This window comes from Carassius carassius, chromosome 6, assembly GCF_963082965.1.
Source record: "Carassius carassius chromosome 6, fCarCar2.1, whole genome shotgun sequence".
Taxonomy (NCBI): Eukaryota; Metazoa; Chordata; class Actinopteri; order Cypriniformes; family Cyprinidae; genus Carassius; species Carassius carassius.
The window spans coordinates 37047146-37064851 of record NC_081760.1 but is presented as its reverse complement, the minus strand read 5'-3'; the positions used below and the strand labels follow the sequence as shown (position 1 = coordinate 37064851).

Here is a 17706-nt window from a genome sequence, read left to right as displayed (position 1 = left end):
ATATATTATAGCATGGTGTTAGAAAAAATGTTATTTGCTTTGTCTGTAAACTACCTAAGAGATTAAATTATAACCAGCATTAACATCAACTAAATTAATACATTTTCTCAAGTCAAAATTTAGGTTGGCTTGGCTTGAGAAAGCATGGCCTGAAAGTTTGAAGTTTTTTTCAATTTGAAAATGTTAGAGTTGAGGGCTATACAGTCTGTCAGAGAAAGAAAAACAGATAAGTACAGTACTCTAGCCACATGAAGTGGGTCTCTTCTTCTCTTAATTTCTTCTCACTGACAATGTCCCCAAAAAGTCATATTAAGACATATGAAGGTCAGTTTAAGAGGTAACACTTTACAATAAGGTGTCATTGGTAAACACTAGTTAATGTATTAATTAACATGAACTAACAATGAACAATACATGAGTTACAGTATCTCAATCTTTGATAATGTTAATGAAAAAGATTACAAATATGATTTTTTTTTGCAATGCTTGCAACCATCAACCCTTACGAAAGGAAAATAAATTTACCAATATTGTGATATATTGTAATATATTATTTTCCCTTTTTATTTTCTAATATATTATATATTTGAATACATTGAATAATATATTGATGATACATATATCATCATTATATACATATAATATATTGCAAAATATACAAATGATTGCCGCTTTCAATATATTGCAATATATTGGAAAAAATAAATATTAAATCCCATATATAAGAATATATGCCTAATATATTACATGATATTTTCCAATATACTGCAATATATTTTTGTTTCATAAGGGAATGGCTTTACTAACATTAATAAAGTATTTCTGCTCTATTTTAAGACATCTTTAATGGTTCATTTTAGGCTAAATAAGACTTTGAAAGACCAGCATTCGAATACTATATCATAAAACATGTCATAAGTGTTTGAAGTCGCACACATTTGCAATGACACTCTCTATGATTATGACCAAAGCATTCTTACAATTAAAAGCAATTTAAACGCAAATTTTTAAGAAACCAAAAGTAATATCTCATATCCACCATACCTTACGAACATCCGGAAGTGAATGAACCTGGATATGCGCATTAATGACAGCCAGTACGGCGCACAATCGTATTTACGTTAAATACATATACGTTACTGCGCATGCGCGGTAAACTCACGTCACGTACATACGTGACGTCGCCGCGCTACAGTCTGCAGCGAGGAGTACTTGGATGATGTACGGAAGCCTGTGAGCTTCTAAACTTCTTACTGAAAGCTTGTAAATCCGCAACGGCTCCTGAAAATAAAAAGTGTCATTTTGTTTTGCATAATTTTAATAAAGTGATAAAGGCCTGGGGGAAAAGCCTGTCATAGGCTACATTCTATTGGTACAATTTTGAACTGATAATTTTTACATTGACAAAATATAGCTAACATTAAATATACATGCACCTAATCATTTTTACAAATATATATGGTAAAACAAATAATATAAATACTACGAAAGTATTGTCTATAATAATCTGAAATAAATGTTTTAATATGACATAGTTTGTGATGTTATTTACTGTGTCTCGCTCCTTATAATGTTCTGGGACTCTTGATCAATTAGATCACAGAGCATCTCAGCTCTCACAAAGATGCGATCTGTGTTCTCGTGTTCTTCCGAGTTCGTTCTTTCTAGGTAACCTGACAACACATGCTCTCCATGAGAACATAAGTCTGTTCTTAGAAACAGCTTGGGCTGCGTTCTACTCCACTTTTAGACATGCACTCACAAACGTCTCCAGGCACATGCTCTCGAAGGAATCCCCGCTGCTATTTTGAAGTGCATACAACTTCATCAAGTGGAGGAGGGAAGTTTATATGGGCTGCGTTCCAAGTTCTCTTTTAGACACGCACTTGCGAACTTCCCTAAGCACTTCCCCTAGGAGGAATCCTTGACGCCATCTTGAAGCTCATTACAATCTGTCAAGTGGACGAGAGAAGTTTGCATTCATATGCATTTATATAGTCTGCTTCATATGCATATCCACAGTGCAACATGATTATGACGTCATCGCAGATCGTGTTTAATTTATCCCCACCCCAAACATTTTTTTTTACATTTATAACATTTAAAACTGTCCAATTAAATCTGAAAAAAAAAAAAAAATTCTCATTATTAAACAATGTCTTCATACGCAGCCTCCTGAGCTTCAGGGTCGTCTGTGTTTTCACAGGATCTCTTCATATTCTGGAGAAGAAGTGAACATATTCATCACTAATAAGATCTGATGTTAAACATCCACATGATGAACAGCAACAGCAGAGTAACTCACATCCAGTGTGTCGTATTCAGAACATCTGGACTTGGGGTCAAGGGTCATGTAGGTGTCCTCAGGAGCCCCCGGCTGATGACACACAATGATGAGAGATTAATTCTCCCTCCAGAACTGACAGACACAGATGAGAAGAGACATGAGGAGATCTACACACCGTCTTACTGTGTGCTGATCCTCTGGGGTTTTGCTCTTCTGATGGAGTCGCTCGTTTCCTGAGAGAGGAGAAGAAATGGACATCAACACAAACTGACTCTGAATCTTTCTAACAGTTCAGACACAGAGTCTCCTTCACCTTCTGATCAAGAGCCCGATGAAGACCATCAGAATCACAGACATCAGGACAACAGCTGCAGAGATCCCCCCCACGACCCAGATCAGAGCTGAGCGGCTTTCTTCAGCCGTGCAGATCAGAGGAAGAAAAACTATTACTCTTTATATTCAGACGACGAGCTGACTGGGATCAACAGAGATGATTCTCACCTTCAACAGCGACTGAAACAGAGTCTGATCTCTGAGATCCGTGTTGATTCTGAGCCTCACAAGAGTAGCGTCCGCTGTGACTGGAGTTGAAGCTGGAGATGATGAAACTCTGTCTAGATCCAACAGCTGAGCTTTGATTCTCCTTAAACCATCTGAAGGTCAGACCTGAGAGGTCACAGGTGGTCCTACAAAATAAAACAGCTGATGCTCCCTCAATGATCTCTGCAGGAACCTCCACTCTGAGCTCTGAATCATGGAGAAAATATATATATTTACATGTATATCAAAGAACAGAGTAAAATGTGTGAGTGAAATAGTTTGACTGTACCTGTCACTTTGAGCTCAGGCCCAGGATAAAACAGATATCCTTGTTTTTCTACATCTGTCAGGATTTTGAGGCAGTACATTCCTTCATCTCTGTGTGTCACATTACTGAGTTTGAGAAAGAACAATCCTTCTTTATTCTGGAAGAACTGAACTCTGTCTCTGTAATGTATATGATTCAACACATTGATGGATTCACCACTAACGTTTATGGTCAAAAACTTCTGTGTCACAGTGAGATTTTCTGGGTGTTTAAAAGTGCCTGATAAATGTATTGTTGAACCCTTTAGAGCACATTTCTTCACACTGGAGTATTTAACATGCCAACCCTGCCTGCAAATCACTGTAAAATATAAAACAAGAAAACATAGATTTTGAAATGTATTTCATTCTCTGTTGTATCATATTCAACTTACAGTAAACAGCCAAAAGATTAAATAAAACAAGATCAACATATCAGTCAGGAATTGTGGACATTTTGTGTGTTTAGTAACAATAACCTTAAATAAAACAAGCTTTAGGTTCAGACTCACCTGGAATCACAAGCAGAGAAATCAGAGAGAAAAGACGAAACATTCTGAAAGATGAAATTACACAGATATAAGACTGAAATGTGTTTGCATGGTCTCAGACAGATACATACGTTAGCCTATTCTTTATTTTCACAACAGCAATCAGTCAGTCTGTACTAAAACTGTGGGTTAATCCATTTTAAAAATATAAAGAACTGTACTACCTTGGCTTCAAATGTCTAAGAAATGTCAGGCCTGCTTTGTCCTTCACTTTCTCTCTTCATTTCCTCCGTGTGAGTGAAAAATGCTCCTGCTCAAATCACGCAACACTAAAACAGATTCTACGCAAACACGAGCTATGTGAGATTTTTCCTCTAATGAGAGAACACTGAAATACTACTGAAACACAGCTGTGCCACCCACTGATGAACACAACACTTCTGTGCCAGCCTGTGCGTCGCTTCCCTTTTCCTTTCCATGTTAATACTGCTGTTGCAAAAGTTGTGAGCAGCATGCAACACATTCAGTGACATGCATCTGTGAAAATTAGTTTCTAAAAGACTTCTTGATTAAATATTCAACACCGCTTCAATAAATAACTCTAGACATGCCAAATAAATCCAGAGTGAAATGCAAACAAATTAATTGTGGATAACTGTATTTATTGCATTTTTACTATTTATGCATTGCACCTTCCTTCTGTTCAAACAGGTTTATTGACTTCAAGGAGACTCTGAGGAGAGTTGATGAGCGAGAGACCAGCACCGCGGACAGCCCCGCTCCTCACACCTCTGCAGCTCACCGACCTGACGATACATCTACAGGACAGACTGAAAATACATGGGTTTGAAGAAATCTAGATTACCTCTTTTACAATAATGGTATTTGTAGCCTACATATTTTTGTTTATCACTGGTCAAAAAGAGAAGAGAACATGTTATGAAACAAAACAATTGTCATACTTAATTATTTTATTGTCAAAAACAGTAACATCTAAACACACCAAGTCAAGTAAAAAAACTAAACCAAGCCAAGTTAAGGATCAAATACAGGTAAAGTCACAGTTAAGATGCCAAAATCCAAGCAGTCCGCAGTTAACAATGCAAACACTGTGTGCATTTATCAATACTGCAAGCAACACAAAAAGTAAACAAAAATAATATAAAATATAATAAAATAAAGCTCTGGCGTTTGGAGCCACCGTAATTACAACACTGTAAAACCTCATTTTGACAAATCATATTTTGCTTGTGTTTTGCGTACTATGAAAACATTTTGTAACTTTCTGAGTATCTACTGTAACTTTCTAACCTGTAAAATCAGCTTATTCTGAACTTCTACAAGTTTGCAAAATCACACAGATTACAAAATAATAGAGAAAATTGTGTTTTTTAAAAGCACAAAAGCAAATAGCAACATGTTTAATTCTAAGCCAGAGAAAATTGATTATTAAAAAAATGCCAAATTGTGTATTAATCATTTGTCAGAGTTATAATATGTAGGATCCTGAGCTTCAGGGTCGTCTGTGTTTTCACAGGATCTCTTCATATTCTGGAGAAGAAGTGAACATATTCATCACTAATAAGATCTGATGTTAAACATCCACATGATGAACAGCAACAGCAGAGTAACTCACATCCAGTGTGTCGTATTCAGAACATCTGGACTTGGGGTCAAGGGTCATGTAGGTGTCCTCAGGAGCCCCCGGCTGATGACACACAATGATGAGAGATTAATTCTCCCTCCAGAACTGACAGACACAGATGAGAAGAGACATGAGGAGATCTACACACCGTCTTACTGTGTGCTGATCCTCTGGGGTTTTGCTCTTCTGATGGAGTCGCTCGTTTCCTGAGAGAGGAGAAGAAATGGACATCAACACAAACTGACTCTGAATCTTTCTAACAGTTCAGACACAGAGTCTCCTTCACCTTCTGATCAAGAGCCCGATGAAGACCATCAGAATCACAGACATCAGGACAACAGCTGCAGAGATCCCCCCCACGACCCAGATCAGAGCTGAGCGGCTTTCTTCAGCCGTGCAGATCAGAGGAAGAAAAACTATTACTCTTTATATTCAGACGACGAGCTGACTGGGATCAACAGAGATGATTCTCACCTTCAACAGCGACTGAAACAGAGTCTGATCTCTGAGATCCGTGTTGATTCTGAGCCTCACAAGAGTAGCGTCCGCTGTGACTGGAGTTGAAGCTGGAGATGATGAAACTCTGTCTAGATCCAACAGCTGAGCTTTGATTCTCCTTAAACCATCTGAAGATGAGAGCAGGAGGGTTTGAATCACTGCTGCAGCTCAGAGTCACTGAATCTCCCTCCACTATTACACCAGACGGACTGATGGACACCGAGACGCTCTGTGGAGGATCTGAAAAATATAAAAATACTTCTCACAGTCCTTCATTTGATCAGTCTGAACTGAATGTTGTCTGATATGAAGCTCAAGTCTTGACGTACATCTGACGCTGAGAGTGACGGCAGGAGACGACAGATGTTTCTGATCTCTCAGTGCACAGCTGTAGTTTCCCGTATCATCTCTGCTGACCGACCGCAGCAACAGCTGATCTGAGACGATCGATTCTGATAAACGCTTGCCATTTTTATACCAGGTGAAGTCTGTTTTATCTGATAGGTCACAGGTGGTCCTACAAAATAAAACAGGTGATGCTCCCTCAATGATCTCTGCAGGAATCTCCACTCTGAGCTCTGAAATCATGGAGAAAACATGTTTCATGTTTCATATGAAAGAACAGAGTCTAATCTGTGAGTGTAATATTAGTTTGACTGTACCTGTCACATTGAGCTCAATCCCAGGATAACCCAGAAATCTTTGATCTTCTACACCTGCCAGGATTCTGATGCAGTACATTCCTTCATCTTCATGTGTCACATTACTGAGTTTGAGAAAGAACATTCTGTCTTCTTTATTCGGGAAGTACTGAACTCTGTCTCTGTAATCTGGAAGAGTCATCAGATTGATACCCTGTCGTTTAGATGGGTTTACAGTCCAGAATATCTCTGTCACTGTGAGATGATTTGGGTGTTTATAAGTGCCTGATACAGTTACTGTTGAACCCTTTAGAGCACATTTTGTCTTACTGGAGTAGTTAATATCCCATCCCTTGTTGCAGATCACTGGGAAATATAAAACAGGAAAATACAGATTAAATGCATATTCATCTCTTAAAAGATAGATTATATTTGTGTTTTTATTTCCACTTTTTTCTCCACAAGAGAAATCAACTTCAGAAGTACCCATATCGTCCGTCTCTCTGATTGCTTTGATTTCCATAATAAATAGTTTTTTAAACACAGAAACTTTACTCATCAGTTTTTCTTTCAATTTATTATAAGCATCCAAACACAAAATAAAACAAGAGTAGAATATAAACTGGGCACCGTGGACATGTTTGTAACAGTCTCATCTCCTGAGCAAAACAACTTAAAACGAGAATTTGTGACTGACTCACCAGGAATCAGCAGCAGAGAAACCAGAGAGAAAAGACAAAACATTCTGAAAAACATTGAGAAAAGTATTAAAGTTTCAAATATATGAGATTGAAGTCTATGGTTTCAGGCAAATACATTCTGATCATTTAGTAACCATCAGTCAGTTTATATTTGATGCAGAGAGCCAGGAAGACAAAGACTGATGAAGAAAGAGTATTTTTATCCAGTAACAGGTCGGATACCAGACACAAAATTCTAGATTAAATTTGAAAGAAATGCAACCAACTTTTACTAATAAACAAGTAAATGAATATATCATAGTGTAAATTGCAAAATCTATCTTCAATAATCTGAGTGTAACAAATCTCTGAGCATATCATGTTAGATGCGAGATAAAGGAAAAGAAACAGAGGAGCAGAGGGATCCCTTAAGTACGGTGCCTGTGAGAGGACATGATCGGTTCCCTTAGTTTCGTCGTGGCCACATGATCATTTTGTCGAGGTAATGACATCCTCATGTCGTGGGATGTTGAGTAATGTTGAGGGAACAACATCCATTTCTCGTGGCCACGAGTTTAATACTTAAACAAACCTGCGTGACCATAGCAACCCGGGATTATCAGAGATGGAATCATTCATATTTCATTTTGACTTACGAAATTATCATATTATTTATTATACTGTAGAAAATATTTCATTATTCAATTATTATAATAACCATATGCCTTGGCTATTGTTTAAGGAAAAGGAATGAGAATGTCAATACTTCATTTGTTTATTGCACATGTCATCAATATAAAAACATATATTCTTTCTGTAAACAACTATACTATATTGTGTTTTATTTAAAAGAAGCATTTGATATTTCATTTGTCATGAAGGCTTAAAAATACATTTCATATTTCATATTGGTCATTTGTTAAAATGATTTTTATTGGGTGTAAACATGATTAATACGTGAACATGATTTATGTGTGAATTACCTGTGAAACTACATAGAAGCAATTTGTATTTCTTCTGTTTGTTCTGTAGTTTTCACGGTGTTCATGAGAAGAAATAAAATAAATTTACACCCGTTTGAAACTCTCTGTGTCTTGATCAATATATCAGAGAGGCCGCTACAAAGTTTATCATCAATAAATAATAAATTGAATGAATAATTGTTATAATAATGAATGAATTAATAGAAACACAACACGCTCATTTATCATCAGATTATGTCAAAACTTTATAGGCATAATTGTCAGATAAATGATAAATGACCCTGTTGTGTTTTCATTTACAAATAAAACTTTCTGATGAGGCTATTATGGGGCACCATTTGTAAAATAAAATGTGTAAGAAAAACTGGTCAGATTTAACTACAAAACAAATACATTTGTGCAAGATTTACAAAAAATAAGCTTAATAAAATATTTTTACTACTTAAAAAATATTTGTAATAATTACATTTAATACATATATTTTTTACTATATTACAATAAAGTATTAAAGGTAAATCTAAATCTTCATTTTAAATTTAAATGTTAAATCTAAATGTAAATGCTAAGTCCAAAACATAAATGTTAATCTTATATCTAAATGTTATATATAATTTTTTTTTTTTCATTACCCTATTATTTCGCGGCCACGACAAAACTAAGTGAACCGATCATGTCCTCTCACAGAGCAGAAGAGCACCCCTATAGAAACTTAGCACTTTTTATTTATTTACTCTTATTGTAAAATGTACAGATATTGTCATTAGATAGTGTAAGTCTAAATGTCATAGACACTTTGTGAACAGTTTGACATGGCTAGCAGACTACACCCAACGGATAGCAATTGTGGTTTTAAACCCTCTGAACGAATATAGCAAGTATTAGCATTTCTCAGTTCTGCGGACCTTGTTTGTGCAGCTCTTACAGCGGAGGGACTAAAGTACACTCAGTGCACTACACTTCACTTTCTAAGACAACTCTTTAAGCACATTGTTCAGGCAAGACAGTAGCTAGCATGTGAATCACAAAAACAAGTATTATAACTCACACTACTGATATAAAGAACTTTTAATGCTAAAGAGTCATAACCAAATGATAAAGAAAAAATACAATAAATGAATGAAAGAAATAGGAAATAATATGACTAATAAGAAATAACTCATCAGCTGTCCTACCTTGATTCACTGTAACCTGCAGGGCTCATATTTCATAATAAGAGCTGATCAAACTGGACAGTGGGAAACGTTGTCTCTAAGATATTGTCATTTCCTGTCTGTATTTCCTCTGTGTGAGTGGAACATGCTCCTCCTCCAGTCACATGACACGAATGTAGATTCAACATAAATATACGCTGTATGTGAACTTCTTGAAGGACACACAAGCACCTTGTTTTCAAGATGGCCATGTCAAGATACAAGAAAACAGAGAAAATGCATAGAGAGCACATAATAGACATTTTTCTAATGAGAGAACACTGAAATACTACTGAAACACTAGTGTGACATCCACTGATGAACACATAAACTCTGAATGTCATCGTGATGCTTCCTCTTTTTCTTTCTACCATATATTAATGCTGCTGTTACAAAAATTGTGAGCATCATGCAACTCCTTCAGTGACAAGCATCTGGGAGTAAAAATTTCCATTGGATATCTTGAGTAAATACTCCTCAACACAACCTCAAACCACAAAACCACTCCAGAAATGCAACATAAATACAAAGTCAAATTCAAATAGAGTACAAACAAATATAAAAATAAGGTAATCTTTATTTATTTTGCAATGTACTCTGTATCACTCACACCTGACCAGAGATCTGGAGGCAGGTCGATGTAACTGCAATGCATTTATTATTACATAGTCGACATGAAATCACAGTTGATTCATTTTCTAAATCCCTGTTACTGGCTTTATTGTGCACGATTCATGCATGCATAATTTTGACATCATAATCCTTTATGCAAATGCCATAACCCTTCCTGTAATCTGATTTAATCTTCCTGTTTCTTTCTGCTTACGTAGAAACTTGCTGACTAAATCTAGATTTCTTTACAGGCTAAATATGAGTGTTTTTTTTTTCATGTTGATCTGGGTGTAACACTGCGAGTAACACTATAAAGAGTAACATGTTTAATTCAAAGCCAGGGAGAGTGGAAATCTTACTAATGTTATACGTGAATCTATAGGAGAAAATCAATAACTAAAAAAAAAAGAGACATGAATTATCGTGAATTAATTAGTTGTCAATGTCTTCATACGTAGCTTCCTGAGCTGCAGGGTCGTCTGTGTTTTCACTGGATCTCTTCATATTCTGGAGAAGAAGTGAACATATTCATCACTAATAAGATCTGATGTTAAACATCCACATGATGAACAGCAACAGCAGAGTAACTCACATCCAGTGTGTCGTATTCAGAACATCTGGACTTGGGGTCAAGGGTCATGTAGGTGTCCTCAGGAGCCCCCGGCTGATGACACACAATGATGAGAGATTAATTCTCCCTCCAGAACTGACAGACACAGATGAGAAGAGACATGAGGAGATCTACACACCGTCTTACTGTGTGCTGATCCTCTGGGGTTTTGCTCTTCTGATGGAGTCGCTCGTTTCCTGAGAGAGGAGAAGAAATGAACATCAACACAAACTGACTCTGAATCTTTCTAACAGTTCAGACACAGAGTCTCCTTCACCTTCTGATCAAGAGCCCGATGAAGACCATCAGAATCACAGACATCAGGACAACAGCTGCAGAGATCCCCCCCACGACCCAGATCAGAGCTGAGCGGCTTTCTTCAGCCGCATCTAAAATATAAAAGAAATGACATTCATGACCATCAGTCACAAAACACACTAGAGGATCTGTTCTCAGTTCTTGCACTAGTGTTCACTTACACATCACATTCAGCATCACTACATCAGAGTATCTCTCTCCGTATTTATTTCTGGCTCTGCACATGTATTCTCCACTGTGATTAGAGTTGATGTTTGAGACACTGTAGATTCTTACAGATTCTAAAGCCTTTCCTTCTTTAAACCAACTGATTTCTGCAGCTGGTTTTGCATCACTATTGCAGCTCAGAGACACTGAATCTCCCTCCACTATTACACCAGACGGACTGATGGACACCGAGATGCTCTTTGGAGGATCTAAACAGACAAACAAGTGTGAAATGAAAATCAGGAAAACATACACAGTTGTAATCAACTCGAAACATGTTCACTGCAATGGCTTTGTAAGCATTATATTTTTCCCTGTGGAAGAACTGTAATTTAATTATGAAGAACACGTGAGATGTTTCAAAGTAAAGCTCTCAGCTATCTTACATCCAGGTCTAACAGTGACTTCAACAGATGTGGATCTCAGTCCCTCATGACTGCTTAAGCTGCAGGAATATCGGCCTCCGTCCTTCAGCTCGACAGACTCCAACACAAGTATGTTGTCCCCATGGTGTTGACTGTGCAGTTGCCCATCTTTCTTCCAAATGTAGGTTGGTACAGTCATGGAAGGGATGCATGAACCACAGACAAACATGATCAAGTCTCCCTCCATCACAACATCAGACTCGGTCTTTACCTCCAGCTCCGCATCTGAACCAGAAACAAGTCTATCCTTGATATGTGTGCGTGACATCAGATTACTTATTAAGTTACTATTAGCTCATTACTTTTTCATTTACAACGAAATGTTTGAATTACTTTTTCAAATTAGTAATGGAAGTTACTTTGTCTTCCTATTCTTTCCCATACAGAGAGAAATCACAAGTGCAGAAGCATTGTGTGCACTGTGTAAACATGATGTTTTCTGTAGTCTAGACTAAAGTTAGTGAACATGCATTTACTCATCACACCTGAACTTAAACAGATTACTCACAATGAATAAAAACAGTGAAATGCAAACTCAAATATGATGCAACACTGCAGTAATTAAGTATGTTAAACACACAAAAATACCTTCATGTATTTAATGCCATTTTATTAGCAAATGTCTTTGCTGCTGACCTTTGATGATCCAATTCATCCATATTAATAAGCAAAAAGATTTGTTTTATTGATGAAGAGTGTTTAGCCACCTTCCATGTAATCCAGAAATGTTTGTTTGAGCTGCGCTCTCTGTGCAATGCATTACTTTCCATCAACAGTAATTAAGTAACAATTACTTTTTAGAGAGTAATGCATGAATGTACTGTAGGGGATGTGAATGTAATGCAATGCACTGTAAGTTACTTTAGATGTAAACATCGTCGGTGTAAATATAAATATCTTTTTCAGAGACTTCTTACAGCTACACTATGTTCCTTTTGGCCTCCGACTGATTGAAGAAGAAAACTACAAGTACACTCTTAAAAATGGTTCTAAACAGCACCAGAAAAAAATTGAAATAGAACCCTTTTTATAGGGTTCCCTAAAGAACCATGCTTTGACAGTGTATATAGAACCTCAGTGGTGCTATAAAAACCTTTTTAATGATAGTTTATTAATTACATATCCCCCTCTATCTGCCTGTCTTATATCTTATATCATCAGTTAGTGTTTTCATAAAAACAACCACAGCATGTTGTCAATTAGGTATTTTTATTTTATTTAATTACGTGAAATTGGAGCAAGAATGACAGTGATCTAACAACCATTATTAGCAGAATACATTAATAATTGACACTGAACATATATAAATACTTAAAGTAAAACAAAAACAGAAACAGGAAATAGTGAAATGAAGACCGAGTTCCAGGGAAATGCTGTATTTTCACAATCCTCTGTCTGTAAGTTCATCGTTATGTGTATTTTGGTGTGATTGAGTGGCAGTTTCTCTCTAAAGATTTACAATGTACCACCTTCCATTCATGTAAAAACAGTTATATTTATGAAGGCCAAAAGTAGTATCTGAGCACTCCACAATGTTATGTTTATATATAAACCCAAGTAATATTAATAAAAAAGAAAATGTTAACAATAAATTCAACATCTTTGTTACTAACTTAGTGGAGATGGGGAAAGAGGTCTCCTTAACTGAACAGAGCTGGTCGCACTTACTCTTAAACTGAAAAGCGAAAAATGCTGTTAAGAAACCAGTTACAGTTTGAAAGTTAAAAACTATAGACATTTTAAGAAAGAGATCATTTACCTGTTGAGAGCATGTTGACAGTTTGTCTAGCTGATGGCTGAGTTTTTTATAGTTTTATCCTTTTCAAGAGACATAGTGACGATGGCCTTGTCATGTACTCGCTTATTATTTAAATGTTGTTCATCAGAAGTTGCATAGCGTAGTTTTAAGCAACCCAATATGTTTAGTGCTTGATTCTTAAATGAATACTGTATAAACAGTTCAACTCCAGTGCTCACACTGAGATGCAAAAGGTCTTTATTCACACCTATCACTCACCTGTTACTTCTAGCTGGATTCCCTGATTGTTTGTCAAGTTTCGTCCGGAAGCAGTGCTGAGCACAAACCGGAAGATGCCCGCGTCACTCTTTCTCACGTCCCTCAGGAGCAGCGAGCAGTTTCCTGTGTGAGGCTGCACAGACTCCACACGGCCTTCAAACGCGGGGTCCTGAGAGACCCTGACCTTCTGCTCTGGTGATTTCTCATAGAGCCATTCGGCTGCTCTTACCTGCTTGCTCGGAGAAGTGTGTTTGCAGGGTATGAGCACCGTCGACTGCCGAACCACACACATTCTGCTGACGATATGAGTCACCTCGTTCTGCACACCTGCAATACACAAGAATGCATGCTGAAGTGCTGCTTTGCTTTTCTTAATTGGCATTATATGGTTCCATGATGAACCTTAAAGCCAAACATGCACTCTTAAAAATAAAGGGTCCAGAAGACGACTGTTTCAGTATACAGTGCACTGCAAGATGTGAAAGTTTGTTCTTAACTGCAGAGACACAGGATGCTTTAAGAGAAGTTGTTTTAAGCAAATGTGTTGCCAGTAAAGCAACTTTGTTATCTGCTTATCTGAAAACGGTCTTCTGTAAAGAAGTCTTCTGTTTATTACATCACAGATATGTTACCTTTTGCCATCAGAGAGATCCAGATGAAGCACTGAAGCAGTAGAGCTGGACACACCTGCAACACATGAGACTTATCATGCAAAACCTCCATAAAATATCTGATCTATCTTCACTGTGAAAATTAAACTAGTAATTATTATGTATTCGGTAGTCATTATTCCTTAACCTTTTACAGAAATGCTTAATTAAAGCATGTTTCCAGCCTGCTCTTATCATTGCTTGACTTAAACTGACCATAAATGACCAGGCTGTTCTTTACTACTATACGTCTTGTGCTAAAATACATTGCAGTGTTAAGAGTAACTTCAACGAGTTAAGAATAATGTAAGGGAAAAAAAACATCTCAGTCATTTAAACTAAACATGATTTAAAATGAAATACATTACCATGATATTGACGAACATTAAAGTAGAAGTTCAGACACTGTGGTGAAACAAGATGGACTAAGACCAGAATAACGTACATCCTCTTCCCTTGTGAAACTATGGAGAGAATTTGATATGCTCTGTCTAAAGAAAGAAAAAACTGCTGGTCAAGCTTAAAGTGACATAACTATGGAAAGTACTGTTGCTCTAAAGGGACCACATATTTGCTCATTCTTATGTTTTTCTTATTTCTTATGTTATGTATTTCCCAGTGTTTTTGACAAGGACTTGAATGATTTCTAAAAATGAGTAGACTGCATCTGTTCGAAGTGATAAAGAAGGAAAAGTTACTTTTGAAAAAAATACTTTTGACAAGTTACTCTTTTTTTCTGAGAGTGTATGTCACAATGTCATGTGTTTGCCTGGAACATAATTTAATTATCAAGAGAATATGAAAGATGATATAATAATAGCAACACACTTCCTGTTTATATAATTTCTTTTAGACTTGTAAAAAAAGAATTGAAGCAGTTAGGTTCCACAGTCTGACTAGTCTCCGAGACACTGCGCATGCGTTCAGATACTTATATTTGAAGACAAGTGTGTCCCCTGAAGTGAGTTAAATCTGACAAAACCTCTGTTTGTAAAACGGTAAAAAGTAGATTTAGTATTCTATCTTTAATGCTAAAAACGTCAAATGTATGATGTGTATATAGAAGCTCTTAAACGCCTATACAGTATGTGTACAGTACGCCTGTACAGTAACGTTACGTTCGTCTGAACTTGCGCGAGCTCTCTCCGAGTGTGGACCGGAGTCCGTCGGGCATCATGTCCAACAATAACGCGAGCAGCTGCAGTGTGGCTGGGGCGCAGAGAGCCGTCAAACAGCTCAGACTGGAGGCCAAAATACGACGAATTAACGTACGTATGTCAACTTCAACCATAAACCTGTACGAGTGTTGGGTTTTAAGAGTTTATGAATGAGTTTAGCCGGGTTGAGTTACTGCTAGTGCTAACGCTAACCGTTGTTGACAAAACAATTAAGACGCGTTTTAACTCGCGTGTAGGTTAATAGTTTCAGTTTTTAAGTCTCGGCTTTTCCGAGATGCGTTTTTAGAAGGGTTTAATACTAGTTTTACACTACCAGAAGCGTATTTAAGCGTAAAGTTCAAACAACTGTTAGATGTTGTTCACCATGCTCATTAATAATGCAAATATATGCAAACAGAGAAGGACCGCTGTGGTACAGTGATGAGGTTAGTTTCAATACAGTATTGTAGAGCATATTACTTTAAAGAGAATCGTGAAACATTGTGTCCAAACTAAACTTTTTTAGTTTTTGTGTGCGTTGCTAACCCTGAACATAAAGAACAACAGGATTCTAAAGACCCCTTAATATAAAAATGCTATTTTTTAATCTATTTATTTATTTTTAGCTTTATAATACTATGCAATAAATTTCACTATTAATGCAATGTTTGCTGGTATTGTTACCCAATATACCGGAACTATAGATACATCATGCCACTTTGTCTGACAGAAACAGATTTACATTTGTTTAATGCTCAGAAGCAATCAGAACGTATAGAAAAGCTTATTTCAACCATAAATGTAGGGCAAGATACTACAAGTGAATAGGTAATAAAAAAAAACTTGTTGATTGATCACAGTACATTAAGACCGTTGTTCTAAAGTCTTTTAAAATGTTATGTTAAAATGTGCAAATTGTGTATTAAATACGCTTCAGAATTTCAGGTCCAGAATCCTTCTTTTAAACACCTTCAAAATATAGACAGGAATAAAACTCGGGAGTGTGCACTTAATGCATATCATTACAAACACGTGGTCTTAATTGTAATCTCTGTAGGTTTCTCAAGCTGCCACAGACCTGAAGAACTTCTGCCTGCAGAACGCCCATAAAGACCCGCTGCTGTTGGGCGTGCCCTCCAGCGACAACCCCTTCCGGCCGCCCAAGTCCTGCGGCCTCCTCTGAACAACTCCTGTCTGATCACACATAGGTTACCAACAAACTCCCGTCCATCTAAAGCACCGTAGATGCATTTAGTAAACGCTTACACAGTCATAATCTTTTTCAAATTTATCAGGCCATCCAAGATGCATCGAGTGTTTCTTCAGTGTGGCATTGCGTCACTTGCTCACTGATGGATGCTTTGCAGTGAATGGGTGCCGTCAGAATGAGAGTCCAAACAGCTGATAAAAACATCCCAATAATCCACAAGCAATCTAGTCTATCAATTACTGTCTTGTGAAGTGAAAATCTGTGTGTTTGTAAGAAACAAATCCATCATTGAGAGGTTTATACCTTCAAACTGGTCCATAATCCATATTGTTTGGTGAAAAAGTCATCTTGTCTGAATCAGGAGAGAAATATGCACCGTTCAAGCACTGTATACAAGCAAAAACAGTTATAAATAAATGAGTTTGTGGATTTAGCTGTGGCCTACTTTTCTCCAGATCTGTTCCTGGGAACAAACAAACCCACCTACATCTTGGATGTCCTGTTTTCAGCAAATCTTCATTTTTGGATGAACTACTCCTTTAAATATATTAATATCTATGTGACATCTGTTATTTCAGAGCTGGTGAAGTGTTGCAGATGATGGGGCTGCCTTCAAGTGTCTGTTTCTATCTTTACACTACTCCATAAAGACCTCCTGAAACACTACAAACACTACTCGGCAGAGCAAGAAAAGAAATATTTCCCCTGTATTAATTTCCCTCAAACTCATTTCATATCTGCACAGTTGCTGTCTATTTTAATTAACTTTATTAATGCTGAATTTACACGGTATGGTACAGTCAACTGTAAAAGCGATGACACCCCCATGTTTTCAAAGTAAATTTATGTACAAAACACTATTTTATTTGTAATGCATATTTTATAAAAACAAAAAGATGAAGATTGTAAGTTTTCCCTTGTTTACGTGGAAGGAATGGACAAATTAAACTATTAGAATATTTTTCTACTGTAGTCTTTTACTAATTTATGGCCAGCAAGATTTGGTTTGAAGGTCATTTGTAAACACTGTTAGATGTCTTCCTCGCTCATCTGAGGTCTGGACTAATGAGCTGATGAGTTGAGTCAGCTGTGTTTGATGAGGAAGACGTTCAATATGTGCTCTGTTGAGGAAACCTTGATTACCTACTTAATGAACATGTTCAAATTCTAGTTTCACTGACTTTTTGCTTAACTGACTTTAAAAAAATAAAGTGTTTCTGATCATTTATCTGTTGTCTT

At 36.8% G+C, this 17706-nt stretch overlaps 4 protein-coding genes across 6 annotated transcripts; 1 reads left to right on the top strand and 3 right to left on the bottom strand.

Moving 5' to 3' along the window:
- Positions 1-2148: 2148 nt before the first annotated feature.
- On the bottom strand, positions 2149-3195 carry LOC132141716 (CXADR-like membrane protein). The gene is made up of 6 exons (XM_059551378.1): positions 3117-3195; positions 2789-3034; positions 2601-2700; positions 2463-2520; positions 2306-2377; positions 2149-2220 (listed from the first exon to the last, which is right to left on the bottom strand). The coding sequence occupies exons 1-6, from the start codon at positions 3193-3195 to the stop codon at positions 2149-2151; spliced, it is 627 nt and encodes a 208-aa protein (XP_059407361.1).
- A 1708-nt stretch (positions 3196-4903) lies between these two features.
- LOC132142834 (B-cell receptor CD22-like) lies at positions 4904-7567 on the bottom strand. Of its 2 annotated transcripts, none has more exons than XM_059553005.1 (8): positions 7110-7567; positions 6430-6774; positions 6097-6345; positions 5744-6025; positions 5556-5655; positions 5418-5475; positions 5261-5332; positions 4904-5175 (listed from the first exon to the last, which is right to left on the bottom strand). In XM_059553005.1, exons 1-8 carry the CDS (start codon positions 7162-7164, stop codon positions 5101-5103), a joined length of 1236 nt encoding a protein of 411 aa, XP_059408988.1. In that variant the 5' UTR covers positions 7165-7567; the 3' UTR covers positions 4904-5100. The 2 variants fall into 2 exon arrangements, with proteins under 2 accessions (XP_059408988.1, XP_059408989.1); XM_059553006.1 differs by having other exon boundaries at positions 5744-6007; positions 7110-7565.
- A 2429-nt stretch (positions 7568-9996) lies between these two features.
- On the bottom strand, positions 9997-14577 carry LOC132142836 (cell adhesion molecule 3-like). Its single transcript, XM_059553009.1, has 8 exons — positions 14469-14577; positions 14083-14137; positions 13451-13777; positions 11395-11658; positions 10761-10872; positions 10623-10680; positions 10466-10537; positions 9997-10380 (listed from the first exon to the last, which is right to left on the bottom strand). Exons 1-8 carry the CDS (start codon positions 14484-14486, stop codon positions 10306-10308), a joined length of 981 nt encoding a protein of 326 aa, XP_059408992.1. The 5' UTR covers positions 14487-14577; the 3' UTR covers positions 9997-10305.
- Positions 14578-15207: 630 nt separating this feature from the next.
- LOC132142832 (guanine nucleotide-binding protein G(I)/G(S)/G(O) subunit gamma-10-like) lies at positions 15208-17677 on the top strand. Of its 2 annotated transcripts, XM_059553001.1 has the most exons (3): positions 15208-15368; positions 16315-16465; positions 17046-17677. In XM_059553001.1, exons 1-2 carry the CDS (start codon positions 15276-15278, stop codon positions 16438-16440), a joined length of 219 nt encoding a protein of 72 aa, XP_059408984.1. In that variant the 5' UTR covers positions 15208-15275; the 3' UTR covers positions 16441-16465; positions 17046-17677. The 2 variants fall into 2 exon arrangements, with proteins under 2 accessions (XP_059408984.1, XP_059408983.1); XM_059553000.1 differs by lacking the exon at positions 17046-17677 and having other exon boundaries at positions 16315-16896.
- Positions 17678-17706: the final 29 nt, after the last annotated feature.

What these genes read in the sequence shown, in the direction of transcription:
- LOC132141716 (XM_059551378.1), bottom strand. Translation starts at nt 3,195, where the DNA reads ATGTACTGCCTCAAAATCCTGACAGATGTAGAAAAACAAGGATATCTG. An exon ending in TGTTTCAGTCGCTGTTGAAG is followed by an intron (nt 2,701 to 2,788) that starts GTGAGAATCATC and finishes GCACGGCTGAAG; the next exon opens with AAAGCCGCTCAGCTCTGATC. An exon ending in GATCAGCACACAGTAAGACG is followed by an intron (nt 2,378 to 2,462) that starts GTGTGTAGATCT and finishes GTGTGTCATCAG; the next exon opens with CCGGGGGCTCCTGAGGACAC.
- LOC132142834 (XM_059553005.1), bottom strand. Translation starts at nt 7,164, where the DNA reads ATGTTTTTCAGAATGTTTTGTCTTTTCTCTCTGGTTTCTCTGCTGCTG. An exon ending in TGTTTCAGTCGCTGTTGAAG is followed by an intron (nt 5,656 to 5,743) that starts GTGAGAATCATC and finishes GCACGGCTGAAG; the next exon opens with AAAGCCGCTCAGCTCTGATC. An exon ending in CTGAATACGACACACTGGAT is followed by an intron (nt 5,176 to 5,260) that starts GTGAGTTACTCT and finishes CTTCTTCTCCAG; the next exon opens with AATATGAAGAGATCCTGTGA.
- LOC132142836 (XM_059553009.1), bottom strand. An exon ending in GATCTCTCTGATGGCAAAAG is followed by an intron (nt 13,778 to 14,082) that starts GTAACATATCTG and finishes TGTGTATTGCAG; the next exon opens with GTGTGCAGAACGAGGTGACT. An exon ending in AGTCACTGTTAGACCTGGAT is followed by an intron (nt 10,873 to 11,394) that starts GTAAGATAGCTG and finishes TTTATATTTTAG; the next exon opens with ATGCGGCTGAAGAAAGCCGC.
- LOC132142832 (XM_059553001.1), top strand. Translation starts at nt 15,276, where the DNA reads ATGTCCAACAATAACGCGAGCAGCTGCAGTGTGGCTGGGGCGCAGAGA. An exon ending in CCAAAATACGACGAATTAAC is followed by an intron (nt 15,369 to 16,314) that starts GTACGTATGTCA and finishes TAATCTCTGTAG; the next exon opens with GTTTCTCAAGCTGCCACAGA.